This window comes from Lipomyces oligophaga, assembly GCF_038497815.1.
Source record: "Lipomyces oligophaga strain CBS 7107 unplaced genomic scaffold V1516scaffold_5, whole genome shotgun sequence".
Classification (NCBI taxonomy): domain Eukaryota; kingdom Fungi; phylum Ascomycota; class Lipomycetes; order Lipomycetales; family Lipomycetaceae; genus Lipomyces; species [Lipomyces] oligophaga.
Window position 1 is genome coordinate 716,118 of NW_027117789.1, and position 25,429 is coordinate 741,546.

At 43.6% G+C, this 25,429-nt stretch overlaps 11 protein-coding genes and 1 non-coding gene across 12 annotated transcripts; 6 read left to right on the top strand and 6 right to left on the bottom strand.

Moving 5' to 3' along the window:
* Positions 1–2,759: 2,759 nt before the first annotated feature.
* On the bottom strand, positions 2,760–5,582 carry V1516DRAFT_626345 (Muniscin C-terminal mu homology domain-containing protein; the record flags this gene model as incomplete). Its single annotated transcript, XM_066919744.1, has 2 exons — positions 2,760–3,901; positions 4,016–5,582. The coding sequence occupies 2 exons, from the start codon at positions 5,580–5,582 to the stop codon at positions 2,760–2,762; spliced, it is 2,709 nt and encodes a 902-aa protein (XP_066776817.1).
* A 977-nt stretch (positions 5,583–6,559) lies between these two features.
* V1516DRAFT_639285 (Cys/Met metabolism PLP-dependent enzyme-domain-containing protein) lies at positions 6,560–7,982 on the bottom strand. The gene is made up of 2 exons (XM_066920081.1): positions 7,672–7,982; positions 6,560–7,612 (listed from the first exon to the last, which is right to left on the bottom strand). Exons 1-2 carry the CDS (start codon positions 7,871–7,873, stop codon positions 6,624–6,626), a joined length of 1,191 nt encoding a protein of 396 aa, XP_066776818.1. The 5' UTR covers positions 7,874–7,982; the 3' UTR covers positions 6,560–6,623.
* A 127-nt stretch (positions 7,983–8,109) lies between these two features.
* On the top strand, positions 8,110–10,079 carry V1516DRAFT_677116 (EAP30/Vps36 family-domain-containing protein). Its single transcript, XM_066922529.1, has 2 exons — positions 8,110–8,297; positions 8,345–10,079. The coding sequence occupies exons 1-2, from the start codon at positions 8,194–8,196 to the stop codon at positions 9,936–9,938; spliced, it is 1,698 nt and encodes a 565-aa protein (XP_066776819.1). The 5' UTR covers positions 8,110–8,193; the 3' UTR covers positions 9,939–10,079.
* Positions 10,080–10,117: 38 nt separating this feature from the next.
* On the bottom strand, positions 10,118–10,202 carry V1516DRAFT_t52. Its single transcript has one exon. It is a non-coding gene; the product is annotated as a tRNA-Thr (tRNA).
* Positions 10,203–10,669: 467 nt separating this feature from the next.
* Positions 10,670–12,010, top strand: V1516DRAFT_677117 (uncharacterized protein). Its single transcript, XM_066922530.1, has 4 exons — positions 10,670–10,886; positions 10,938–10,967; positions 11,018–11,090; positions 11,144–12,010. Exons 1-4 carry the CDS (start codon positions 10,880–10,882, stop codon positions 11,892–11,894), a joined length of 861 nt encoding a protein of 286 aa, XP_066776820.1. The 5' UTR covers positions 10,670–10,879; the 3' UTR covers positions 11,895–12,010.
* Positions 12,011–12,323: 313 nt separating this feature from the next.
* On the top strand, positions 12,324–14,568 carry V1516DRAFT_677121 (HAD-like domain-containing protein). The gene has a single exon (XM_066922531.1). The coding sequence runs from the start codon at positions 12,637–12,639 to the stop codon at positions 14,194–14,196; it is 1,560 nt and encodes a 519-aa protein (XP_066776821.1). The 5' UTR covers positions 12,324–12,636; the 3' UTR covers positions 14,197–14,568.
* On the bottom strand, positions 14,380–15,764 carry V1516DRAFT_677123 (peroxisomal biogenesis factor 11). The gene is made up of 2 exons (XM_066922532.1): positions 15,059–15,764; positions 14,380–14,957 (listed from the first exon to the last, which is right to left on the bottom strand). Exons 1-2 carry the CDS (start codon positions 15,410–15,412, stop codon positions 14,604–14,606), a joined length of 708 nt encoding a protein of 235 aa, XP_066776822.1. The 5' UTR covers positions 15,413–15,764; the 3' UTR covers positions 14,380–14,603.
* Positions 15,765–15,925: 161 nt separating this feature from the next.
* On the top strand, positions 15,926–17,620 carry V1516DRAFT_652692 (26S proteasome subunit RPN7-domain-containing protein). Its single transcript, XM_066920281.1, has 5 exons — positions 15,926–16,317; positions 16,365–16,510; positions 16,559–17,068; positions 17,125–17,183; positions 17,242–17,620. Exons 1-5 carry the CDS (start codon positions 15,982–15,984, stop codon positions 17,376–17,378), a joined length of 1,188 nt encoding a protein of 395 aa, XP_066776823.1. The 5' UTR covers positions 15,926–15,981; the 3' UTR covers positions 17,379–17,620.
* An 802-nt stretch (positions 17,621–18,422) lies between these two features.
* On the top strand, positions 18,423–19,241 carry V1516DRAFT_686244 (uncharacterized protein; the record flags this gene model as incomplete). The annotated part of the gene is made up of 1 exon (XM_066923656.1): positions 18,423–19,241. One exon carries the CDS (start codon positions 18,423–18,425, stop codon positions 19,239–19,241), a length of 819 nt encoding a protein of 272 aa, XP_066776824.1.
* A 7-nt stretch (positions 19,242–19,248) lies between these two features.
* Positions 19,249–21,137, bottom strand: V1516DRAFT_677128 (WD40-repeat-containing domain protein). The gene has a single exon (XM_066922533.1). It carries the CDS (start codon positions 21,058–21,060, stop codon positions 19,318–19,320), a length of 1,743 nt encoding a protein of 580 aa, XP_066776825.1. The 5' UTR covers positions 21,061–21,137; the 3' UTR covers positions 19,249–19,317.
* Positions 21,138–21,908: 771 nt separating this feature from the next.
* On the top strand, positions 21,909–24,002 carry V1516DRAFT_677129 (Aldehyde/histidinol dehydrogenase). Its single transcript, XM_066922534.1, has 5 exons — positions 21,909–22,277; positions 22,329–22,595; positions 22,651–22,722; positions 22,771–22,883; positions 22,930–24,002. The coding sequence occupies exons 1-5, from the start codon at positions 22,038–22,040 to the stop codon at positions 23,894–23,896; spliced, it is 1,659 nt and encodes a 552-aa protein (XP_066776826.1). The 5' UTR covers positions 21,909–22,037; the 3' UTR covers positions 23,897–24,002.
* On the bottom strand, positions 23,812–25,335 carry V1516DRAFT_652699 (uncharacterized protein). Its single transcript, XM_066920282.1, has 4 exons — positions 25,071–25,335; positions 24,975–25,017; positions 24,732–24,915; positions 23,812–24,666 (listed from the first exon to the last, which is right to left on the bottom strand). Exons 1-4 carry the CDS (start codon positions 25,181–25,183, stop codon positions 24,092–24,094), a joined length of 915 nt encoding a protein of 304 aa, XP_066776827.1. The 5' UTR covers positions 25,184–25,335; the 3' UTR covers positions 23,812–24,091.
* Positions 25,336–25,429: the final 94 nt, after the last annotated feature.

Genomic DNA, 25,429 nt, shown 5'->3' on the forward strand with positions numbered 1-25,429 from the left:
AGTACTAATGGAGCACGAGCCAATATTCACCAGGGGCGCATCTGGCGCACGGGGCGCATTCCGTGAGTATTCTGCCTCCAAGCAGATGGCCACAAGATGTACATACTAGCCGAATAGAACCAGCACTGGAGAGCACAATTAAGGGTTACAGTTCATTCCACATGCAGGCCCGCTGTCGGCCCCTGTCTCGTCTTGCTGTTTTGTCCTATCGACGCGTCACTCTCACGTCCACGACGCGTCCAACGCGTCTTACCTGACTCTACACCTTCCGATCCCCTGATCGCCATCTCGCTTAGTCTCATCTCTTTTTTCTCGTTCAATTCATTCCTTCATTCTTGTTGTTTGTAAATGCTTTCTTGTGCTTTCCGCTGCCGTCTCTGCTGACTGTCTCTCCTGTCTCGTCTCATCCATAGTCTCAACCTACTCTATATAATATACAAACATTCTTCGCTCTATCTGACATCTGTTTACGATTCGGTCCATCTGGCTAGCTCCATAAACATATCACCACACAATACCAACTAGTATATTGTTCTTGTTGCCCATACGTCCAGTCATGATCAGTCTAATCCATCTTACCTCAAAACTAGTAGAACTAGTAAATAACCTATACTAACCAAACAACGTACGTAGACACGTCTACAGCCCTCAAATCCCTCCGCCTCTAAGGTAATCTTCGCGTTCATCGGCCATCGCACATTCCTCCCAGAACTATCCCTACGTTCTTTCTGTAAAAACGTTCGCCAGTCGACTTACTCACGCGTACATGGTTTAATTTAACTCTCTTTTGGAAAAGTATTAAATCTTCCATTTCATCCATCTTCTTACCCAAATTCCGCACTCCAGAACGATTTTCTAATTTCACCGCTCCTTCAGCGCAAGCTCATCGTTGTCTTCCTCAATCAGCTATCCCGTTCCAGCTGTCGACAGCGACACTGGTCGCAGTCAGTAACGTTGGTATCTCCAGTCCTGTAGACTGTACATACCCCCTCCCTGAAGAAAAAGTCAGAAAAAAATGAAATAAAAGCCAAAATAGACAGACGGGGAAAAATCGTTGAACAATAAATGCCTCCAATTTGATTTTTTGCTGAAGTTAATAGTTGCGTCCGCTATGTTGGCAACGGATTTTCTCGCGTTATCAGAACTCTCTGATCTGGTTCGAAGACTTTTGATATCGATCTACCAAACCCACTGATTTCAGTGTGTTTTCCATTCAAAGAATGCTGTCCTATCAACCTCGATTGTGTCTGATCTTGTCTCTTACACTTCAAGCACTACAAATCTAGCAATTGCGATACTTGACAGAATCAACAGCTTAACATCCGCAAGTTGCTCAGAATCAGTCTTGTCGCTAGGTTATAGACTTCCTCATTCACATAGTATCTATTGTAAATAAGTGAGCAACATATATATCTTGTTCGTAGCACTGCAGTTCAGAGATGATCCCAGGTGTATGCTCTCTAAAAATATGAACTAAGCTTGGTCGTTCACGAGACTTCTGGATGACGTCAATAAGGGAGATCCGCCGCGCCTTCCAATCGCAGTCAATTCAAGCAGGTTATACTTTTGTGTCCAAAATTTGGCTTCACTCGGAGTTACTAGACCAAGCAAACGAGAGCGTGGCTGTGATCATACACAACAGTTGTGTTGTTTATAGCTAAGTTTGGTGCCTGCTGAAATGAACGTTCGTACATTCCTCACTTTTGTTTGTCAGGCGTTGACAGCCATAATTCAAATCCACCGAGACACTCACTGCGCTCTACTGTGTCAAAAATTTGATTCCGTGAATTGTAGCCGTCGACACTTATCCCTTGCACAGGTTCATCGTCCTGATTCTTGCTTGAAACGTAATTGGCCACGCACAAAGTAGCGGTTGGTCCCTGTTAAACGAATCCTCGTACTCATGCAATGTACTGCACTACCAACCTGTTTCTATCTTCAGCCCTCGAGCAAAATTGACTTAGTACTTGCGCTATAGTCCACCTCGTAAAGCAGCCGTAGTCGAGCGTGTCTGGATAAATTTCAATAGCTCTTACATCGCCCTGCCCGGGAGTCAAGCGTCGTCTTGTTCAATTCTGCGGCGCTCTGATTGACAGCTGCTGTTCTGCTCCGTTGGATTTTCAAAAATTATTCCTGTAGTTTCTCATGGGTTTCCAGATTTGCAATATTATGATTAATGTCTTTCAACAGTAATCTTAGTGATACAGTGTATCCAGCCTGAATTCTGGTCCTACCTTTGATTTTGCAAACTTGAGCTGCTCTCATGTTTCTACCACTCCCTTTGTAAATTTATCTCAGTGAACTAATTTCACAACCAATAAAAATCTGTTTGAAATGAAATGTGTTATCATATTATATACACCACTTTCGTATTTAGAATCGGCTTCAATTCGTGATATAAATAAGTCTTTCATCAAGCGCAGTAAAGCTTCCTCGTGATTAAATTAAACTCTATTAATTAAAATTAAATGTTATTTGAGACAAAGTTTGAAGCTCTCACTTGATATATCCTAAGGTTTTAACCAATTGGCCATCCATTGCATCATAGGTCTCAGGTCAGTCAACCATTTCTCTCCTATGATAAGAGGCCTTCCAATCTGTAAATCAGCCTATTTTTATTTACCTGTTAAATATATAAAATATATACGACAAACACTATAACTGTACAAAAACATAATCAAAAATTCAAAATAGATCAGTCACCTACTAGCAACAAATATAGCAAACAATAATCAGGACATAATTAACAGTAATCGCATTCAAACGCTATCAGTAGCGCTTGCAAAATACGATCCCGACACAACTGATCGCATAGCATCCACATCTGTCCATCCCTCTCCAGCTGGTTCATCTGCAAAGGGATCTTCCTCGCTGGTCTCTTCCTTGATGTCCTCTTTGACTTCAATTTGAATTCCAGCATGTTCTCTTGCCGGCGAAAACCTGAATGAGATAGCGGTACCGCGTCCATTTGCAGCCTCTCGGGCTTGTCCATCTGTCCAAAACCGAACCAATGCTGTTTCGACAGTGCCCTTTTTTAGCACCACTTCGGGCTGATCTACACTAGTCAAGACAATCGCCAATTGTCCAGCCTCAGCGTTGAAAACACCAGGTGGGCGACTTTGACATTGCGTAGCGACGGCTCCCTCAATTCCAATAACCAGGCTGAACTCGCTCATCGCAAGCTCGTCCACACCGTATGCCTCGTTCAGCCAATACCGAACAATAACAGAAGTCTGGTGTGGCTCAAACTTCCAAACTGGCTCAACAATCACCGGAACTTCACTCGACTCGCTCATAGAATACTTAAAGGCAATCATTGGTGCTGCAGACAAACCGCTCGGTTGTAATAAGTATTCGCCTTCCTCGCTAGACCCTTCTATGGTGCTCACCAACGCTCCATTTGCTTGAATTCTATCCAGATGCTTCAGAGACTGGCCGCTGAGTCGAATAGGCAATGGTTCACGCCCAGACAAAACACTTTCGTCTCCTCTGTATGAAAGCGCCACATCGCCAACAACATAAACTCGTGCGGGTTCACCTCCCGTGATGCTAACATTCACTGTCTCCACAATGCTACCTGACAAGTCAGGAGCAATTGCGATTGGTGGTACTTCATTCACGGGTTCTGCTACTGGCGTAGAAACACGAGGCTGGCCTGAAACAAGAGTCTCAGTAGCAGGTTCTGAGACCGTAGAAGGTTCCGTAATTTGTGTCGTCTGGTTTCCAAGCTCACGTGAATCAGGATAAGGCTCTTCTTCCGTCTCACTAACCTCTTCAAGAGGCTCAAAGGTATGGACTGCAGGTTCATCAATGAAAGCCCCCGGCATACCTGAAGCTCCCGTTGCTGGTTCTATCAATCCACTATTTATATCTTCTTCATCTCGAGGCGAGACGCTCTCTGCTTCTGCAGATGTAGTATCCTCATCGTCATCATTATATTCAGTAGATGAAATCGTCATGGCACCTGCTCCAAGCACCCCAGTACCCATTGCACTTGCTTCAATAGCCGTGTCACCAGTAGAATTAGGAAAACTCTCAACTTCCTTCGTTGGTTCTGGAACTGGTTCTGTAACAGCAGCAGACGTCTCAACAGTCGTATCAGGTGTGATATGAGGGGAATAGCTCTGAGAACTTGAGATTATCACTGCCTCTCTATTTTCAGTAGTGGTAGGAAAAGCTAATACACCATCCGCAACACCCTTATGGGGTGGAGGGGGTGGTGGTGGCACGCCATGCGAATTGGTGGACGACACTGATGCTGATTGAGGATTTTGAAGCTGTGGGAGCGGACTGACCGAGTACTGCTTGTAAATCTCGCTTCTCCTACCCCTCATAGAGCGTCCCGAAATTGTCGGTTTGGCTCGTAAAGAAGTAGCAACGTGGTTCATAGCAGCTTGAGCATCATTTTGATCTTCTTGAATAGCCTGAGACTGAATGTCAACATTAAATGGTGACTGATCTTGCTGAGTACTTTCGAAAGCTTCATCCAACTGAGCAATTTCTGAACTCTGTGCTACAGGCGGGGGAACTGAATAGCCTTCATCATCTACCGCAGGTGCAGTTGCAAGTGGCCGATCTCCAGACGAAGATGTCTGAACTCGAACCGGCGACGGTACTGTTGTCGTGTTAGATGCAGAAGAAAGGACAGTTGAATCAGCAGACGAATCGATATTGCCAGAATAGTTTCCTGTTCCTATAACATTAATAGAATCTGCGTCATCGTGCACACCGTTGCCCGTAGGAGAAGTTGGTGAAGTCAATTGAGATTGAGGCCTTTCTGTGGGTGAAGGCAATGCTTTGACAGAAATAGCACCACTAGTTGTTCGCGCGGGAAATTCAGGTCGAGAAGACGCTTGAGAGCGTGAAGAAGCAATAGAATCGGTTTCAGCATTTCCACCACTAGCGGTGGATTCAAGATCCACTTGCTCATTGTACTTATTGCGGGATTTGTCTTTTTTTCCTCCGAAAAGCTTTCGTCGGCCGCCTTCGCTCTTACTAAAAAGACTCATCCGTGATCGACTGGAGTGATGTGGCTGGTCTGCGGAAGTGTTTGACGAAGGTGCCAGTGAGAAACGTTTCTTCGAGGATTTCGAAGCAACAGAAGCTGGCGAAGAGCTGGCAATAGCAGAAGCTGGCGACATAGCGGCTGCTGGTAAATGATGTCCATGGGCCGGAGGAGGAGGAGGAGCCGACGATCGCGTTCTAGGTGGAAAAGAAGGCTGTGCATTGGAAATAGAGCCATTGGTTTGAATCTGCACGGCAAACATTTTGATCTCGTCCTGAGGCTCAAATGAGAGAAGTTCGTTGAGATTCTTCTCGCATAGCGACACAGTACGTTGTGCTTTGTCCACCTCAGAAGTTTGATATCTGGTCAAAAGATCTTTAAGCATGATAAGTCGTGCTTCATCCAGACTTTGCAGCTTTTCGAGAACAAGTGGAGCTCGTGAGTTCCATTCAGCAGCAGTGTCAGCTGATTGGTCGGCATTCCTAGAACCAAACAACTTCTTGGATCCACCATGTTGATTGAATGCACTCTCAGTGTCATTTGCCAAAGAATCAAAACTATTTTTGATTATATTCATTTCCTTCCATTGAGGGTTGACTTCTGCGTATGTCTTGACAGGACCAGCGACTTCATGGGAAAGCTTATGCGCAAATGATTGGCTAGCACCGGAAAGAACAGCAGTAGATTCTACTAATTTCTGCCATACATCATTGAAAGATCCAAGGCCGATAGTAATTGCATTCGCCGACAGCCGACGATTAGAAAGACGGTCGAGGGCTTCAGCATAAGCTTGTTCAATGCGGCACCGCTCTTCAATCCATCCGGCAAGCTCAAGATTCGCTTCCCGAGCATTAGCAAGACGGTCACGAACCAAGGAAGCAACGCCAGTTGGAGCCACTGAGGTCTAATTATTCAGTTAGTACGATTAGGGAGAGGATTAAATAGGAGCGCAACTGGGCACGGTACGGTCAAATGGGTAATTCAGCATAGCTCAAGTTAGCCAGTTATACTAGCACAAAGTACAACCTTACTGGATCTAACCCTTCAAACTGAATACCGCATAAAACTAATACCACCAGACATATACACTGATAAGAAAATCGGAATGCGCATGGAGTCCTCCCCGAAGCGAAGAACTGAAAGCTCGAGAAGAGAAACTGGGAAGCTCTACATACCAGAATGGAATCAGCGTATTCGGTCCGCGAAATGGCGTCCATTGCAGCTTAGATATCGTTTGATTTTCAAAGAATTTTGAATAATCTAGTTTTCAAGAATAAAGACAAAATTACTCGGTAATTGGATTCAAGAAACAGAAATAGGCTGGGAGTACAAGCAAGCTGATGCGCTGAGGAGGCTGGCCCGGATTCAGATGAACACTACTGGAGACCAACCTTTCCGCCCTGTGCGATGCTCGACCACGATGAGCTTATGTAAGACAATGGCGTTTGTGTGCACGGCTTTCGGGTATTGCGGTCGCTAAGAGTGGTTTGCTAGTTCCTGATTACCTACCGAGGTATTGGTGCCCACGCGATAGTTAGATTACCCAATAGAGCAACGAGTAAACAAAAATATATTCTAACTTTTCTTCTAGTTATGACAAACAATAAACTTTTAATCGCTACTCCTTTAATGCGTTGGCGGATACCAAAGCAGTCTTTAGGTCATCAATAAGGTCTGTGACATCTTCTATACCAACACAAAGTCGAATCAAATCTTCAGGCAAGGCGCGCTCGGCTCGAACTTTAGGATCAATGGAGGCATGCGACATCTTGCAAGGCATGGAGATCAGCGAATTTACGCATCCAAAACTAACAGAAATGCCCCAAAGTCTGGCCCCTGATACAACCTGCTCACTCATCTCTACGCTTCCTGTTTCAAAAGAGAGCACAGAGCCAGCCGCGCGAGCCATAGTCCAATGGAGATTATACTGAGGATGTGATTTCAAACCGGGATATCGGACCTTGAATCCTCTATCTTCCAGAAACTCGGCAACTTTCTGTGCATTCTCTTGCGCTCTTTCAAAACGAATCGCCAATGTCTTAAGTCCCTGGTGTAATAACCAACAGTCGAAGGGAGCCAATCCGCATCCTGTTGAATTGATGACAAAATACAATTTGTCACCAAGTTCTGCGCTCTTTACGGCCAGAACACCAGCCATAAGACTGTGATGACCACCCAAAAATTTTGTGGCAGACTCATATACGATATCGACCCCAACATCGAGAGGGTTCATCCCAATGGGTGACATCATTGTATTGTCGACTGCCACCAAAGCATTAGGATACTTTTCCTTGACGACTTTTGTGATGTATGGGATATCGCAAATTTTGATCAGAGGATTCGTTGGACTTTCCAATAGAACAAGAGCAGTATTTTCGCTGAGCTTGTCAATCACATTGGCGGCAATAGTTGTATCGACATGATAGACTGTAATACCCCAATTCGCAGACAAGAATGTCAATAAACGATTGGTTCCACCATATAGATCATCACCCGCAATCACCTCATCGCCTGGCTTGAGCAAACGAGAAATAACATCCATTGCACTCATCCCGCTAGTAACTGCTAAAACTCGAGTAGCTCTCATGATTCTTGCCAAGTGGTTCTCTGCTTGAATTAGTCCCGATTTCCGCATTCAACTCAAAATCTAATATGGAATCACAGACCTAGATCTGTCCTCGAGGGATTACCACTACGTGTGTAATCATATTCTCCCATTTCAGTACCTGAAGCTTGTTTGAAAGTAGCTGTCTGGTATATTGGAGTAGAGGAGGAACGATATTGATCAGTAGGAGCAGTGTAGACAATTTCAGTCTCCAGTTTGTACTGCTTCCTATGTTCTTTAGTCTCAGTGTCCAAAGGCGCCATATTGCTATACTCGATCTATCAAATTTTATTCAAGATTGAAAATGTTTCTTCAGAATTATATTACCGACTCTCAATTAAGGATCTAAACAAGTTTCTTGTTATATATTATATACTTCCTTTGACTCTTAAAAGCTTTCCGTTCTAATGACGCGAGCTGGGACATTGATCATGTGATTATCCCACGCGATGACTGAGGTAGACTTTCCGCTGGATTGGTAGCTAGGCTGAATCTACTCCTTCAATACAAATCAAAATTTCAGTACAGTAAAAAGGGGAAGCCCAAAATTATAAGGTGTTCATCTTTAATTTGTAACGTATGAATGCCACTTTGGTTTCCTATCGATCTTACGTCGGCACGTCGACCGCTGTTATATCCTAATGAGACTGACATTCTTGTTCAAGACGGCATCGGACTGTACGAAGGGTGAGTGATTTCCTGGCTTAATCAAATAGTATTTTAACGGATGGTAGTAATGCAAAGGTGAATGAGCTGCAGGATGGTCGTGTCTATTTGACCACGCATAGGCTCTGTTATGTTGATAATCTACATCCCGTATCATCACATGCGGTTGGTTTAGACTTGTCGATCGTGGTCCGTATCCAATTCACTCCTCGTATGCTCCGCAGTTCCCCAAAAATTGCCTTGTATACAACACTAGATGGTTCTTCAGCATCATCTCCACAATCTTCGGGTAGAGGGACACCTGATTTGGAATTTCAGCAGCGACTAGGAAGGTATGGCGCTTTAGATGGCGCATTTACTTGGATTTGTCCTATTTGCTCTTATTCGAATTCTATGACCGTCATGAGTGCCATGGAAGGAACTATTCCCGTTTGCTTGACTTGTGGTATCAAGCCGCCGAATTCAGTTATTGAAAAAGCAAGAGCTGCTTCTGAAGAAGCTCAGCAGGCCGTCAGACATACCTATGCGGTACCACTACCCAGCGGTACAGAGATAGAAAGCGGATTCCCCTGTCCAAGGTGCACGTTTGTTAATCATCCTTCTTTGCGTAACTGTGAGCTATGTGGTGCTAGGCTTGTCTCTCATAACTTGCCACCAGTACTAGTCAATCAGTCGGACCACGACTATAGACAATTTTCAGCATCTTCCCCCTCGCTGAATAATCCAAACGTTGAAGAGTCTACGATTGTTAAAATCAGTTTTCATTCTGGTGGTGAAAGGCAGTTCCTCGATAGTCTGAAGTTAGTACTCCAAGATCGAGCTTGGAGTAGGCGAGTGCATTCAAAACCAAACGCCGGCACCTTCCAGGATCGACACTATCATCATCATGGTGGTCATCACCTATCTCATGTCAACCACGTTCCGAAATCAGGGATTCAGGATCTAGAAAAGAAAAATGCTAAGCAGCTTCAGCACAATACCGAACTGCTCAGTTCTCTTAATGATCTTGAATCCTTGATGGGTAAAGCTAAAGATCTTATAAATTTAGCTGATTCTCTTGCGAAGCAATTGGTGAATACACAAGGTATACCTGAGCAGGCTCGTAATGCGCTTGTTATGTCATCGGAAGCTTTATCGCTCTCGTCTCCGATCATAACGCGTCAGATGGCTGGCACAACCGACGGTACATTTTTTTCTGAATTAAGTCGCCATATAGCAGAGTATTTGGATAGCGGTGTATTGATACGTGAAGGTGGGATTTTAACTTTATTTGATCTTTATGCCTTATACAATAGAGCTAGAGGGATCTCATTGATATCTCCCAAGGATTTTTATCAAGCTTGCTCAATATTTGATAAACTGAAGTTACCATTTCGTCTTCGTCGATTCAAGTCAGGCGTCATAGTGGTACAAGAAGCTTTCTACTCCGAAGAAGTTACCAACAAGATGCTATATGACTGGATCTCAGCACTGTCTACCGCTAAGGGGCAGAGTTTTGTTGGTGTGACGCCTCAAACAGTAAACCAGAAGTTTGGTTGGAGTGTTATGGTTGCGTTTGAAGAACTGGAAGCAGCGGAAAATTCCGGTCAATTATGTCGCGATGCTTCTATTGAAGGTGTCTCTTTTTACTTGAATCTTATAGTCTCGTCCAAATTGGATTAGATAGAGAATTGGTCTCTCTTAATATCTGATTTTACCAAGCTATCCTATTTTACTAATCCAATATATCCTGTAAATTGATATAATTAAATAGTGGCATTTGAGATCTCTGGCAATAATCATTTATGTAACAAAATAATGAACAATTCTTTCTTTTCAGTAGACAAAAAAAATAATATTTATGCCCCCTAGCGGAGTTGAACCGCTGACCTCAGCATCTCCTATAGAGTTACAAGTGCTGCGCTCTACCAACTAAGCTAAAGAGGCAGAAATTTAGAAGTAATGGTGTCACTGGCTTTAATAAATCTTTGATATTAGATATTCAAGTTGAAGAATTATGCCAACTGGTTTTGTTTGTTCTTAAAGCTGCTTCGCAAATTCCCTCACTGATTCAACAATTTGAATTGCTCTTCAATCAATTAAGCTATGCCAAGTTTGTAAAATTGTCCCTTCTGCAGTCTTTTTGGAACAAGTATTTCAAGATCGAAGCTGATCAGATCTAAGGATCTGGTAATTAATTATTAAAGATTTTTTTAGATTGTGAGCATATAGTGATCAAATATAGTAGACTGCTGCAAGACAAAAAAGACTTTGTGGGTGAGAGCGTTTTATAGGTCAGGCGCAAGGAAATTTAACTTCGTCTCTGTTGTACAGTTATTGTTAGGGGCTGTATTAGCGGAATAGTTTGTTAGGTGGTAATGGGTTCTGCTGGGAATTCACAAGACGAATATCATACCTCTCTGGGCGCAGTCGGAAGATTTTGAAATGAATAGATATTGAATACAATTGCTTAGGATTGTAGATGTCGTATGATACGAAAATCTATTTAATTTCGACTTGTAATATATCAATCTATCTTACCGCGATTGAAGAACACATACAAGATATATATTTGGATCATTCAAACTGCACGCAGTTGCACTGAATTACCTATTGTCTTCAAAATGCAAGGTGAGCGTATCGATCTTAAACCAATCTGGAAATGATATTAATGTGCATTAGGATACAATAAATATTATCCTCCAGAGTATGGTATGTATTAGCTCATTTGAAATATGACGATGTTGTATTAAGCATAGAAGATGGCACCTCGTCGCTCAACAAACTAGCGGGAAAACACAGTCTCGGAAACAGAGCTCGTAAGCTAAATCAAGGGTAAGTTAATCATTGTTCTAAGCAGATGCAGGCTTATTAATGAATTGAACTAGAATTCTGACAGTCCGATTTGAGCTCCCGTTTGATATAGTCTGCTTATCATGTCTGCGATTTGTTACCCAAGGAACGCGATACAATGCAGAGAAGAAGAAAGTTGGAGCATATTACAGTACTCCGATTTTTTCTTTCCGAATGAAATGCCACTTATGTGGAGGGAAACCAACTGCTGCTGCTATTGCCAAAGAAGCAGAAGCAGGCATAGATCCAGAATCTGTACGAAGTCGAGAATATGTTATTGAGATACGGACTGATCCACAGAGAACAAGATATATTATAATCGAAGGCGCAAGAAGGAGTAAAAACGATGGTACCAATGGAGGAGCAGATCTGGAAGACGAGGAGTTTGAAGAGCGGAGAGGAGTATTACGAATCGACCGATTACTACATGATACAAATGATTCTGTTGCCCTAGAAACTGTGAAAGGTGTTCCAGATGATCCGTTTGCTCAAGTAGAAAAGGCAGAAATTGACCAAACCAAAAAGCGATCAAGAAATCAGCGAATAGAGGAATTGTACGAAGACAGCATGAGCAGATGGGGTAATCCCTACGAGAAGAATCAGCTTCTACGTAAACGGTTTAGAGGACAAGGAAAATCGGAGCAAGAGAAAATAAATGTTGCTGATGAATTGTCGTGGAAGATATCTAAAATAACACAGTTCAAAAACCGTCAAGCAGTCAAAACAAAAAAAACTGGATTAGTCGGATTAAGGGATTCCCTCAAAGGCAGAAAAGCTCTTCAGTGAATAAGGGGAATAAATTTTACTTGCATCGGCGTTTGAAAAAATATATACAAGGAGAAAATAATAATTACTCGAAAGACATTTTAGTATAATTCATAAATGTATCAGCCCAACGGGACAGCCAAGAGATAGAATTCTGCAAGTCTGTTCATAAAGGAAACAGATGGTCCGTCTTCCCGCAAGCGGTAGCAAAATATCATGCCCTTAAAAGGAAATTGATATCCAACCAAAGATAACCACCGTTCGAAAACAATGATAATCCCTCTGCAGACGGGGTACAACTTTCAAAGAAAGAAAGAAAAAAAGATTAATGAAAGGGCCGGGCTCCTCGCTCCCTTAAATAGGCTGAGCTTCAAGGTCGTTTGGAATCCGGGTAATAATATCTCATTCGACCAACAAGGATTTCGAACCACGTGATAAATTTAGAAAATTTACTGATGGATCGAAAGGTTTTCAAATAATTACGCCAAACTTGAAGGGAATTTGTTTCAATTATTAGAGTTGTTTGATCTTTTAATTTTGATATTCAAATTCTGAACTGAGACCTGAGAGTTTTGCAGAATCAGCAGTAGGTGTTTGAGAATATTAGTCGCTGAGCGCTAGCAAACAAAGAGTGGTTTAAGCTAGTTTTCGAGGAATTTGTTGTCAGAATACGATCAACCTTTTTGGGAAATTTTTTTTTGATCAAGAACAATTTCCATTATAGGACTGTGTTTGAATTTATACTGTTATCTAATAGTTAAGAATGAATGCTTCAATGCTCACACGGACATTGATGGCTCGGACTGCAGTCACTATCTCGAAGAGAGTGGTAGCTGGACGAGCGGTTATTTCGCCGTTTCATCAGCGTATGAATATCGGAGAGCAGTTCGGTCTGAATTCAGTTCGGTTTTACGCGTCTGATTCAAAGCAGGATGGCAATAAATCGGCGAAGAAGCCTGAGGAAGATCAAGCCGAGACGAAGGCAGACACTTTGATTGACGAGCAGCTCAGCGAAATGCTGAAAGAATACGCCAAGAAAGAGGGTCCAGGAGATGCATCGAAGGAATATATTGCCGAGTCTGCTGAGAAGGCTGCTCCTGTTTCGAAATCGTTCGAGTCGTCTTCTTCAACTGGAAACAAGACGGATAGTGAACCGTCCACAGGCGAGGCCAAAGCTAGAACCGAATGGTCCAGTACAGCCAAGCGGGCGGACTATCAAGCTGGTCGTGACTCCGTTCGTACACGTCGTTTGGTGATCGCGTTTGGAGTTATTGGATTTTTCAGCGGCCTGACAGCATTATATCTCGGACGCAATTGGGATGAAGAGCAAGCTTTGGCACATCGCGATATTCCTAACGGATGGTCGCCTGAATTGATTTACAAGCGCTCCAAAGCTCGGATGACAGGTATTGCCGATTTTTATTCGAGTCCAGCCACGATCCCGGCCCTTCCTGATAGGCCAACCGGAGAACAAGCCATGATGATGCCTCAAAAAACTTTGGTTATCGGTGTAGAAGATCTTCTTCTTCATTCGGAGTGGTCAGTCCGAGATGGCTGGCGAACTTTTTTGCGACCTGGATGTGAATACTTTTTGATCTATCTTTCACAGCATTATGAAATTGTTTTATTTTCACGGGAGCCTCAAATGCTAGTGGAGCGTATGCTTCCAAAGCTCGATCCTTATCATATATTTTTACAAGGAGCATTTTTCCGTGAATCAACCTACTATATTGATGGACAAATTGTCAAGGATATTTCTACCTTAAATCGACCTCTCAATTCTGTTATCATGCTTGATACAGATCAAGCGGCATATTCTCGTCAGCCAGAAAACGGAATTCCAATTAAGCCCTGGGATGGTTCTAAAGAAGATCGGGAGCTTGTAAAGTTGATTCCCTTATTGGAGTATATTGCAACTGCCCCCATCCAGGATGTCCGAACCGTTCTTAAGACTTACGCTGACACGGAGGATTACGGCGCCGAGTATTTAAAGCGAGAGAAGGAATTACGTGAGCGAGTAGGGAAACAATGGCTCGAGCGTAAGGGTACAGGAATCGATGCCTTAGGCAGCATTTTGTGGTTATTTGGTATGAAGCCAGCTGCAACCGATAAGCCAGTTTTGTTCCAGGATATGGTTCGAGAACAGGGAATTGAACAGTACCAGCGAATCATTAAATTCGTTGAGGAGCATGGTGAGAGTTTGATGGCAGAAGAAAAAAAGAGGGAGGAAGAACTTCTTGCCCAACAAAAATTCACTCTTGAGAATCTTGTCAAGGGAGGTGGTCAGCCCGCTCCTGCTGCTCCCACGACGGGGTCTACCTAAGGAGTTGAGATTTTGAAATGTAGTAAAAGTTTTACATTTTGTGTATAGGGCAATTCCCATTTAAAAGTATTGGGAATGGAACGCTGAAGACATGAGAACGAGCAATCAATCGAGAAGACGATGATTGATATTGAAGTAAATAGAACGGAGATGGGTCAAAACTTAAACTACAGTTCTTACTTGTTTGAGATTTAGGGAGATCTATTTTTAAATGTATAGTATACCAATAGCGAATGCGATGCGTTTGCGCACGATTTCCAATATTTGCATCTTGAGAGCATTTTAGATTAGAGATACGAAGTCAGCATTTTATTTAAAAGTAATCAGAAATTCAACTAATGTATAATCATAAAGGAAAAAAATGATATCAAGTGCTGCAAGAAACCAATATGAAATATACTTTAAATTTACGCAGTAGATTTCCACTGTTCTGAAGCACCGATAAAACTGGACACCATACCGGCGACACCGACGGAGCCGTCGTCGATGGAAAGCAAATTGAGGCCGCTGATCGGAATAGTCGAATCGAGAATATCAAGAGCTAGCTGTGTATTCGCCTTCGCACGCTCAGCTTGCACTTTCTTTACGGCAACGACGTCCTTTTCAGCTTGTTTGGATAAGAAGACGTCGCGCTGGTACAGTCCGACGTGCTTGTAGATTCCACCGGCGACAGAGAAAATGATTCCGGAAAGCCAAAAACGATAGTAAAGTTTCTGAATCAAATCGGGCTTTTTCAACGTGACAAGCTTGGTAGAATGGGCCTATGTAACTGTTAGATGGGTAATCGAACCGTGCGCCATAACAGAGATCGAGAGATCACATCAGATCTAACAATCGTTACCAGCAGTAAAATCAAGCATACCAAAACTGCGAAATCGCAAGTGAGATATCCAGCATATGCAAGCTGACGGCCGACAGCAGTATAACGAATAAACGCATCCGAAGCTTTATTGTCGAACGCAACGCCTGCAGCCTTCAAATGTTGCAGCGGTTTACCGACACGAAGAATCTTACGAGCAGTCGAAACAAGAGACATGAATGCACGCCACTTTGAAATTTCAGCGGGATCAACAGTTTTCTTGCGCACAAGGTAAGCAGCATAGAATCTAGCGAAATATTGTACAATTCGCATGAGCTTGTCGCGACCAACAGTGCTATCGAAGTAGCGCAAAAGATGCGCGAGAGTAGGATGATATACGACTGCGTTTACTACCATTGTGAAGATGCTGACTAGTAGATATCCCGAAAAAGAGAATAGTACGATATATCAAAGAGGACAAAAAGTTGAAGAGGAAGGAAAATGAAAAATCAGAACGAAAACTGGAGCCGAGATAGCGAGAAACGTACCCCAGAAGGCGGGGAGCCGAAGCGGCGCGTGAAAGTGTCGTGCGGGACGAAGGGAAGGGGATTTCGACCTCTACGCGCTAACACGTGAATTCTGATATAGGCTTTCGCAGAAATTGGGCGAGTACAGCTTATCGGAGCTTTGAATTCGGCGTAGTCATATATTCTATAGATTACTCAAATTCATCCTTTAATTGGCTTTTGTTTATTGAAATTCAAATTCAACAAACTCGGTTCTGAGACCGTCCCTCTCCGCGCGACCGTCAACGAGACCGAGGGACTCTCCGGCACGTGATATTCACGTGAATTATACTATGTGTCATCCCGGAGTTAACGTGACACAGGCATTACCACTAAGAATTGAGAGCTGTTTCTGAATCAGGATAGTCATCAGCCATTTTAATAAAGACTATTAGATCTCGTCCTTGACAATCAAACTAAATGGCATCCGTTCCACAGCTTTCATTGGCACAGGATATATTCTTGCTGCGTACGCCTGGCGTTTCGACAGATGTACAGACGGAGGCGCTGGCTCGGCTAGAGACTGCAATCGATGACAAGAACATGGCTCCTCTGTACTACTATCTCCACAGCCAGCTCAACGTTCCGCAGATCAAATGGGACGAGGAAAAGTACAAAACTATGTCTGCAAAGAATTTAGAAGAGGTTCAGAGTTTAGAGAAGGCTATCGAAGAGGCTGAGGAAGCTGGCGGTGAGATGGAGATTGCTGAAGGTTGGGTTAAAGTCGGTGAATTCTGGGCTGGCCTCAACGACAAGGTATGATTATATTTTTTTTCATAGTTCATTTCGCTAATTTTTTTCAGGAGAAAGCAGTTTTTGCTTTGAGAAAAGCCCATGATTTATCCCCAGGTTTAGGAGCAAAGATCGATGTTCTTTTCACGATCATTCGATTGGGGCTGTTTTTCGATGACAAGCCATCTGTTGGACGAGAGCTGGAAAATGTAAAAGTGTAAGTGAAGTTTCAAATGTCCACTGAGATGACACTAATGGAATCAAGTTTGATTGATCGGGGTGGGGACTGGGATCGTCGCAATAGATTGAAAACATATGAAGGGTTATACTATCTATCGATCCGTAAGTTTTCTGATGCTGCCGACCTTCTTCTCGATAGTCTGGCCACATTCACATCTACCGAACTTTGTATATACGAAGAAGTTATGCAATATGCCATGCTTGCTTCAGGAGTTGCCCTGGGCCGAGTTCCGCTGAAGACCAAAGTAATTGATTCGCCAGAGATTCTCTCCCTGCTCTCTACTACTCCTTCTCTCGAACCTCTAGCAACGATGACGAATTCTTTGTATACCTGCGACTATGCATCATTTTTTAAGTCACTTGTGGAGGTGGATTATGCGTTTATGCGTGTGAACCGCTACCTGGCACCACATGCGAAGTATTATGTGAAAGAAATGCGGAGAAAGGGCTATGCACAACTTCTTGAATCGTATCGTGCCCTGAGTCTGTCAAGTATGGCCGATGCATTTGGAGTGAGCGTGCAGTTTCTGGATGAGTAAGCTTTTTTATCCATTTGCAAAGCGAATATGCGTTTAGGGACTGACTATTTAGTGATTTGTCGATGTTCATTAGACAGAAAAAGATCAACTGTGTCATTGATCGAGTAAATGGTGAGTATAGTATACTATTACGATGCCAAGGCAGAAAGTGTTGACATAGCTGGGCTAGGAATCATCGAAACGAATCGGCCAGACAATAAAAATGCACAGTACCAGATGCTGGTGAAGCAAGGTGATGTTCTGCTTACGAGACTTCAGAAGTACGGTACTATTGTTCGCATGAGTGGATCCGAGCGAGTCGCGTGATCTGATTAGTGCCGTTGACTCATTTCGAGTTGTTAGTAGTCGGTACATTTACAGTCGATCGCGGATCCGATCGCTGAGGCAAATAGTCTGTCACTTGCATATGTTACTGATCTATCTATGTATCTATATTTATATAATATTGACCTGAGTTTGCAACGACATAGGCAATCAAAATAAGCTATCTATTATTTTATTTTTCCTGCGATTAGATAGTCCTTAGGAATCATATTCTTCAAATATGGGTCAAGTAGACTGTAAACCTCGGCAATGGTGCAGAAACCGACGCATGATCGACCTGGCAGCGAGGTCAATGGCGGGTGAACGCCGGACCGCAAGGTACTGCTCGGTACGGAGTAGTCCAATTCCACACAATACCGTGCAAGACAGATAATTAATTTGGCCCACCGATTATCCGATTTTTTCCGATAGATCGGTTGAATAATCCCGGACGAAACCCAGACAGATTTAGCTCAAACAATGCGCAAATCTTCTTTGTTAATTTTTCGGCCAGATCGATGTGTTGGTTTGCCTCGGCTGTCCTTCCTGGCTGTTCTCTATCGAACCACCGCCGACAAAGATGGTGTAAATCACATGACAATCTACCGGCTTTTCGGCGGCGAAGTTTAAATCAAGAAGAACGATGAGGACGCGCCACTTTAGCCAGGTTGGGACCAAGGCGATTTCCCGGACAGCAGAAGAATGGCAACCTGAACTACGTATTGCAACGCAGATAGACAGAGAAACGAAGCGCAAGACTACATCGAACTGCTAAGAACCGCGCAGAACGACTCAAACGTTATTGGTTTGAACAAACTAAGACATGAGCTAGGGAGTTTTGGGAAACGTCGGCTCGATGGTCGGTCTCTGAACTACTCCCGGAGCTTCACCCGTATTATGAATCTCTTAGGCAGCAGCACTGCCATATATATATATATCATGGAGACTCGCTCTTGATAGCCAACGATGAGCAACTCTCTCGCAAAATCTGTTGCATAGTCTGAAGAGAACGAACTACAGAGTCATGCTCATGCCCGTATTACTATAATGACTAGCCGTTCGCTGTTCCACTTACGACCAAAGTCAGCTAGAGACTTCTCTGATCCCAACGCGGGTTCCCAGCGGTCTTCGTCCGAGCAGCTGGGCAGTAAAAGTCAACCCTCATCAGGAACGTCTACGCCGCGGTCCAAGAATCGCAAGCACAAAAGTTATGCCCAGCACGAGTATGGACTGGAACTTCAGTCCCGACTTTCTCGGATCCAGAATGTACTCGATAGCGTGTGCAGCACTGATCGCAAGAATCTTCTTCCAGATGACCTTGCCGATCGAACAAGCTCTGTCGACAGAGCGGACTGGAAGTATCTGTCATTGGTTAGGTCAGTACCTTGGAATCCATTCCGGTCGGACGACGATGAGTGTCGGAACCACAGCATGCACTGCGAGTACTGCAAGAATCTAAACCATGAGATCGATCTCGTCGATACTTACGTTGATACAGTGGATGCGAAATGCAGGACGTCATCTCCTCGCCGCTCACCATCAGATAGCGTAAAAGAGCAATGCCTTGATGCGCACACGGTCGCTATAGATCCGGGTATTGCCAAGTCTGCGCTCAAAGAAGCATACCAGATCACCGCAAAGAAGCGTGAATCAGATAAAGCACTACAAGACTCACAGTTGTGGGCTGACTATGCTGCCAACTACGAACTCGAACAGCGCGAGTGGCAGCTACGGTACGCAGAAAACCACTATGCGGAGTTCCTGCCCTATTTGAAGTCTGCAAACCATAATCTAGAACCTCGCAGACCCGTACATCAACGATGGAATTACAATTCTTTGGACCCGGCATCTGATCGATATCGGTAGTTCCAAGTGCTCCCTTGTTATGGATAAATAATGATTTTGAAAAAAGTCTTTTGTATTGTACAATATAATTAATGCTTTACTCTTCATCTGAGCCGGCAGCGCCATACAACTCTTCATCATCCGACATGGAGGTAAACCGCGAATTGGAAATGCTTGTAGCAGATCTTGTCGGATTAAGTTGCTGAAACTCGACTGTGGTTTCGTCAACCTGAAACTCAGGATCTTCGAACACGGTCTTGAATCGATCGTCCAGAAAATTTTTGTTTTCGCTAGGAGTCTTGTCCTGAACGTCGGCGTCGGAGTCCTCCTCTTCCTCTTCGCCTTCAGCTGCCTTCTGAGCTTTAGCCCGCATCCGTGCTTCTCGCACCGCCTTCTTAGCCTTCTTCTCTGCAGCTTTAGCAAGCTTCTCCGCAAGCGACTTGTTGACTTTGACATTGAGTTTCGACGAAGATCGAATCCGTGACTCGCGCTCCTTCTCGATTTTCTTGCGGACCTCACGCTCCCGATGTTCTTCATACGCAAACGGATTACTGATCAATTTCGCTTGTTCGTACAAACGCATATCAATGAAATATCCGTGCATGTAACTTCGAACCACGTTGGTACCTAACAAATGTCCAAGTCCCAGTGCCGCGAGTTCCTTGCGAGTAACAAACTTGTAATTATCATAAACGGAAGTAACAGGGGCCTCCTCCAGCTCTTCTGTAACATTTTCAATGAATGAGCACCATGAAGGAGCTGGTCCCAGCGAAGGAATGAAATACGTGTGCATCGGCATTCCTTCGTTCGCAAGGAAAAACATGCCCGTGTCAGGAATATATGCGACATCGTTGATATCCACGGACGGTTCAAACGAGGTAAATGGCTTGCCACCCTCGACGTCCCAAATCTTTGCAATCTTCTTGTCTGCAGACAAAACTCGTGTCCGGCGATCAGTTCCTTCCCGTTCTGTACCATTCAGCCAAATCAAATTGTTGACAGGTAGGCCATAGCCCTGCTCCTTTCTCAATAGAGGATGCGAGCTGCGCAAATCATACAATATAGTTTCCCCTTCGCTTGTGCCAACTGCTAGAGATAATCCGTCCGTATTGAACTTCAACGCTGTGATGCCTTCGCCAACTCGCCAACTTCTTTTGCCCGGTTGTAAACTGTCCATCTGCAGTTCAAGTAATCTTGACCTACTTCTTGGGTCCCAGAACTGAACGGTGTTGTTTTCCAATCCAAATGCCAGAAGCTCATGAATCGGATTAATATCCAAACAGTTGCATGCCGTCACATCCGCACCAAGATCTAGCGGATTCATGAAGCGGCCTTGTTCCAAGTTGAGACGGTAGATTTCGTTTCCTGATGCTCCAACGTACAAGTCGCAATTTGTATACCTATAAGCCAAAGCTCTGCCAAACTTTGGAATTCGTGTACGAGTGTGAATTCCACCTTGAGCCTGGAATTCAATAGATCTATCGTTCTGCAGATGGACTGACTTTGTCCAGTCCTCTGAAAGAATCACAAAATCTACATTTTCGGAATCAGTGTGCCTCGAAAACTTCAACGACAGATCTGCAAAATCGTAAACATGAATCTGTGGCTTATATGTACCCGTGGCCATCGCATAGTTTCCATCCTGAGAAATTTTTATTTTATTTGAAGCCTCTGAAAACTCGAAATCCTGCAGCAGTTCGATACGCGAGCTGTATTCGAGATCGTTTCGCAGTTCGCGCTTTCGCTTTCGGGCAACCCAGTCCGGTAACGCCCTTGAGGTGTTTGTGCCCGAGATTTGATATACAGTATGATTCGTTGCAGATGTTGATTTAAGTACCATCTCTAAATCTGGCTTCCTCTGCAGGGAGCGTTTAATTCAAAATATACAAATTTTGTCTTCTGATTTCAATTTTTTTTGCCTGGTTGGGAGAAGTATCGAGTATTCAAACCCTCAAAAAACATTGTTCATTGGGAAGATCGGGTGTTAGTCCCAAAACCGAAATTTAATCCAAGGGGAGGACAAAGAGCTATCATTTAGTTCTGATTATTTGAAAATTATTCTAAAACTAAACATAATGGCTGTTTTCTTTTCTTTCTAACGATGTTTTCGGTATCAAATTAAGATTCTGGGCCATCGATCTTAATTGTAAAGCGAAAATTCATTTGCATGCGGATCATCTTGCACAATCAGACAAGACGATCAACCTCCGCAAAATTGTCCAGAGAGAGAAATTCACCGAAGGTCGGCTATTTTTATATTATATTAAGCTTAAAAGATGGTGATTTGGCTATATTTCGAAATTTTAAGATATTGTAGATCTATTCGTGTTATTTCAAATCCACAGGTCTAAATACGTCAATCAGTTGAGGATAGCATCCTCCTAATCGCAATGATCATTAGATTTGGTAACAACTATGTGTTCATGCTGCTCTATCCGTATGGCATCGAGAGCTTATCGAAAATTCGCATCTCATCCGTTATCGTGAGCTAGCAATTGCTGTTGCAATAGATGCATATTATCAATAGATCGTTGCACATATTGTGAGCGAAGAGTATAAAAATCTAGTGGACACTATTACTTATATAAATTATTTAGCATTATACCAATATCATCTGAGTTAGTAATGAAGGTGGAAACAAGAGGTCGTAACAGCGGGAGAATGGAAACGGGGGGGGAATTTGATCCTAAATTGTTAGTACTTCCAGTTGGGATGTCCCAACCCCGCATTAGATGGGATACCATAATCTCCTCCAAATTCTTCAGGTAGAATAATCTAACTCATTAAATAAACTGAGCTATAGAACGAGGCGACTAAATGGCTTTTCGCTTGACTTCAGCTCCGTTTGTTCGACCGCGAAATCTAGGATTTCTGCCTTCGCTATGTGCGATCTGGTCGGGGACAAGGTCTCGGAATTTGAGTACGGACTACTCTGTTGCGCAAAGCATCTACAATACCAACCACGATGAAATCGAAGAACCGCTCAAGACTCAATTTTTTCTCGACAACAAATTTGTTGACAGTAAATCTTCAACATGGAATAAAGTACTGGATCCAGTAAGTGCGACTCATTTCAGAATTCTGATTTTTCAGCTAACTCCTGTTAAGGCCACTAACAATGTCGTTACTCTTGTTCCCGACTGTACCAATGCCGAGCTCGTCGCAGCAGTCGACTCAGCTGAACAAGCATTTAAATCATGGCGTCGAACGACAGTGCTCACGCGTCAGCAGATCATGTTTAATTTTGTACAGCTTATACGTCGTGACTGGGATAGGCTTGCTGCCAGCATCGTCGTTGAGCAAGGCAAGACGTTTGCAGACGCTCGCGGAGATGTACTGCGTGGTTTACAAGTAGCAGAGACTGCGTGTGGAGTTGTATGAATGCGCTATTTGTTTCTTCGGTTGTCTAGGTAATACTGACTTTACTTAGACTAGCCAACTCACAGGCGAACTCTTGGAGGTTTCGACAGATATGGAAACAAGAAATTATCGAGAACCCCTGGTCAGTATGCGGAATCAGTAGTTCTCACTCGCATCTAACTGCAATTAGGGTGTAGTAGCTGCTATTTGCCCATTCAATTTTCCAGCAATGATTCCGCTTTGGTGTCTACCGCCTGCTATCATCACTGGAAATACAATTGTCATGAAACCTTCTGAAAAAGAGTAAGCTGGTTACAAATTGCTCATTATTTTTATGCTAATCTTAAAGTCCTGGGGCGGCTATGATACTGGCTGAGCTAGCGAAAGAAGCGGGTGTTCCGGACGGTGTATTTAACATTGTTCACGGGACTCGTGATTCAGTCGATTTTATTCTGGATGAACCCCGCATTAAGGCTATTTCATTTGTGGGCAGCGATGCGGCTGGAGGCTACATTTATTCACGGGGATGTGCAAATGGTAAGCGAGTCCAGGCGAATCTGGGTGCCAAAAACCATGCGATCTTGTTACCCGACGCGAGTAAAACTCATGCGTTAAATGCTGTCGCGGGAGCTGCGTTCGGAGCTGCTGGTCAGCGTTGTATGGCAGTCTCAGTACTTGTAACTGTAGGCTCGACCGATGGATGGATTCCAGATCTCATCTCAATGGCCCAAAAGTTGGTTGTCACTGGTGGATTTGAACCCGATGCCGATCTAGGACCTGTTATTACCCCACAGAGTCGAGAGCGAATTGAAAATTTGATTCAGTCTGCCGCTGACGAAGGAGCCACTGTCGATCTTGATGGACGTGGATATCGTCCGGAAAAATTTCCAAACGGCAACTTTGTCGGACCTACCATTATCACAGGAGTCAAACCGGGCATGAAAGCTTACGAGACGGAAATATTTGGACCTGTTCTCGTTGTCGTTAGTGTTGACAGTCTGGATGAAGCGATCAAACTAGTCAATAGTAATCGTTACGGCAACGGAGTCGCTCTTTTTACGCAGTCTGGCTCTGCAGCGGCAAAATTCCAGCGAGAAATTGACGCAGGTCAAGTCGGAATAAATGTGCCGATCCCTGTTCCTCTGCCTATGTTTTCCTTCACAGGTAATAAAGGTTCTTTCCTTGGAGATCTGAATTTTTATGGTAAATCAGGTCTCGAGTTCTATACTCGACCAAAAACTGTCACTTCGCTTTGGAGATCTGCCGATGCCGCGGAAGCCGAAAAAGCCAGCGTCAACATGCCTACTCAAAGCTAAACTTCCAATTTTGTGGTTGTTTATTCAGCTTTCCTAAAAGAAAATAATATTACAATATATCATAAATTTTATCCTGCGAGTGTCTAATATATGCAATCCGTTGTCCTATACTCACCATACAATATCATATTCAAATACCACCCAAAACTCAATTATCAGCAACCCGAACATACCCAAAGAAAACGCAAAAATAAATCATGAACCTCCTGCTGGTGATGCTGTTGGGGGTGATGTCGCAGATGAGGTGGACGAATTACCTGTAACTCGCAGACGAGAATACGTAGTCCGTCCAAGAAGATCCGTAAGTCGGATCTCTGCAGCCAGAACTTCGCCCGAAAATCCGTCTTCTTCATCTTGAGGCTGAATCAGCGCCATGTTATCTACATTAGAAGACGAGCCGGGGTCATTATCGGAGGTGTTAGTAGGGACTCGTCGAGCATCGCTGTTGAACAAAACCGTCCGCTGTCCCAACTCTTCGTCGTCTATTGTCTGTGCAGGATGTGGTTCAACTGGGGGCGGAGAGGTTGAGGACCCAATAACGTTTCGTTGATCGTGGTCTTGCTGCATTTGTTGCTGTAGTGAGGCGCGCGCTGCGGTCCGCGCCGCTAATGTCGCTGCCGCAGAAAGTGATGTGGGTAATGGTGAAGAAGTATTGCTAGCTGCCAAAGAAGCTGTTTCAAAGTCCACGTTCGTAATTGTGAAAATGATGACTTGTAAACCTGCTATCACTAGATCTGAAAATAATAACTGCGGACGAGACACGGGCACTTCTAGTATAGATTAGTACAACGGAATTTCTTTCTTGTTCTTCCAAAAATTATAATAGAATACTCACTTTGACCTATAAATTGAATAGTCAAACCACCATGTAAATATCCTCCCGAGGATTCTCGCCCCGTCGGCAAAGCTGTGACCATATGAATCAGAAAGCAGTATGCATTAGCACCCAAAATAAAGAGATAGACAACCCGAGTGCGAATCGCGTGAGCTATTGGAAACGGTTTGGGGGTCAAATAGTTCTATATATCGTTAGAGAAAACTGCATGGTCCACAAAAGAGGAGGGGAGGAACACAATACCAGTTGTATAACGCTTCTGAGCAGTAGGCGTAATATCGAAATACTGGAAACCTTAAGTTAAAATCTAGCAGCACATCATGAAATACATTCGCATACTCTAAGTAATAGACAAATAAAAGGTGACAATAACATAAAACATCAAGTGAACGAATCAAATGACGTTCAAACTCCTTTCTGCGTTTGTCGAGCACCCTGGTTGTCGAAACCATGGTCCATATATTATAGCGTTCCACCGACTTTCGGTGGTCGACAAGAACGGGAGATAATTAGCTTTCAAAAAATTACCTAAACTACTCCCAGAAATGGCAGTATCTCCAGTAATGTAGAAGCAGTACTCCAGGCTCGACAAAGAACTTTTAGTATATATGATTGCTGAATACTTGGTATATCAAGAATGACAATCTCAAAATGCAGATACAAACACCATCGTTGCTTACATCAAACAGACTGAGAAT

What these genes read in the sequence shown, in the direction of transcription:
- V1516DRAFT_677121 (XM_066922531.1), top strand. Translation starts at nt 12,637, where the DNA reads ATGAATGCTTCAATGCTCACACGGACATTGATGGCTCGGACTGCAGTC.
- V1516DRAFT_677123 (XM_066922532.1), bottom strand. Translation starts at nt 15,412, where the DNA reads ATGGTAGTAAACGCAGTCGTATATCATCCTACTCTCGCGCATCTTTTG. An exon ending in CTTGCGATTTCGCAGTTTTG is followed by an intron (nt 14,958 to 15,058) that starts GTATGCTTGATT and finishes ACAGTTACATAG; the next exon opens with GCCCATTCTACCAAGCTTGT.
- V1516DRAFT_652692 (XM_066920281.1), top strand. Translation starts at nt 15,982, where the DNA reads ATGGCATCCGTTCCACAGCTTTCATTGGCACAGGATATATTCTTGCTG. An exon ending in GGGCTGGCCTCAACGACAAG is followed by an intron (nt 16,318 to 16,364) that starts GTATGATTATAT and finishes AATTTTTTTCAG; the next exon opens with GAGAAAGCAGTTTTTGCTTT. An exon ending in GAGCTGGAAAATGTAAAAGT is followed by an intron (nt 16,511 to 16,558) that starts GTAAGTGAAGTT and finishes AATGGAATCAAG; the next exon opens with TTTGATTGATCGGGGTGGGG.
- V1516DRAFT_677116 (XM_066922529.1), top strand. Translation starts at nt 8,194, where the DNA reads ATGCCACTTTGGTTTCCTATCGATCTTACGTCGGCACGTCGACCGCTG. An exon ending in GGCATCGGACTGTACGAAGG is followed by an intron (nt 8,298 to 8,344) that starts GTGAGTGATTTC and finishes AACGGATGGTAG; the next exon opens with TAATGCAAAGGTGAATGAGC.
- V1516DRAFT_677129 (XM_066922534.1), top strand. Translation starts at nt 22,038, where the DNA reads ATGGCTTTTCGCTTGACTTCAGCTCCGTTTGTTCGACCGCGAAATCTA. An exon ending in CAGAGACTGCGTGTGGAGTT is followed by an intron (nt 22,596 to 22,650) that starts GTATGAATGCGC and finishes GACTTTACTTAG; the next exon opens with ACTAGCCAACTCACAGGCGA. An exon ending in ATGAAACCTTCTGAAAAAGA is followed by an intron (nt 22,884 to 22,929) that starts GTAAGCTGGTTA and finishes CTAATCTTAAAG; the next exon opens with TCCTGGGGCGGCTATGATAC.
- V1516DRAFT_652699 (XM_066920282.1), bottom strand. Translation starts at nt 25,183, where the DNA reads ATGGTTTCGACAACCAGGGTGCTCGACAAACGCAGAAAGGAGTTTGAA. An exon ending in TTATTTGTCTATTACTTAGA is followed by an intron (nt 25,018 to 25,070) that starts GTATGCGAATGT and finishes TAAGGTTTCCAG; the next exon opens with TATTTCGATATTACGCCTAC. An exon ending in TCAGAAGCGTTATACAACTG is followed by an intron (nt 24,916 to 24,974) that starts GTATTGTGTTCC and finishes AACGATATATAG; the next exon opens with AACTATTTGACCCCCAAACC.
- V1516DRAFT_677128 (XM_066922533.1), bottom strand. Translation starts at nt 21,060, where the DNA reads ATGGTACTTAAATCAACATCTGCAACGAATCATACTGTATATCAAATC.
- V1516DRAFT_677117 (XM_066922530.1), top strand. An exon ending in ATATTATCCTCCAGAGTATG is followed by an intron (nt 10,968 to 11,017) that starts GTATGTATTAGC and finishes TAAGCATAGAAG; the next exon opens with ATGGCACCTCGTCGCTCAAC. An exon ending in GCTCGTAAGCTAAATCAAGG is followed by an intron (nt 11,091 to 11,143) that starts GTAAGTTAATCA and finishes GAATTGAACTAG; the next exon opens with AATTCTGACAGTCCGATTTG.
- V1516DRAFT_639285 (XM_066920081.1), bottom strand. Translation starts at nt 7,873, where the DNA reads ATGGCGCCTTTGGACACTGAGACTAAAGAACATAGGAAGCAGTACAAA. An exon ending in TCCCTCGAGGACAGATCTAG is followed by an intron (nt 7,613 to 7,671) that starts GTCTGTGATTCC and finishes TAATTCAAGCAG; the next exon opens with AGAACCACTTGGCAAGAATC.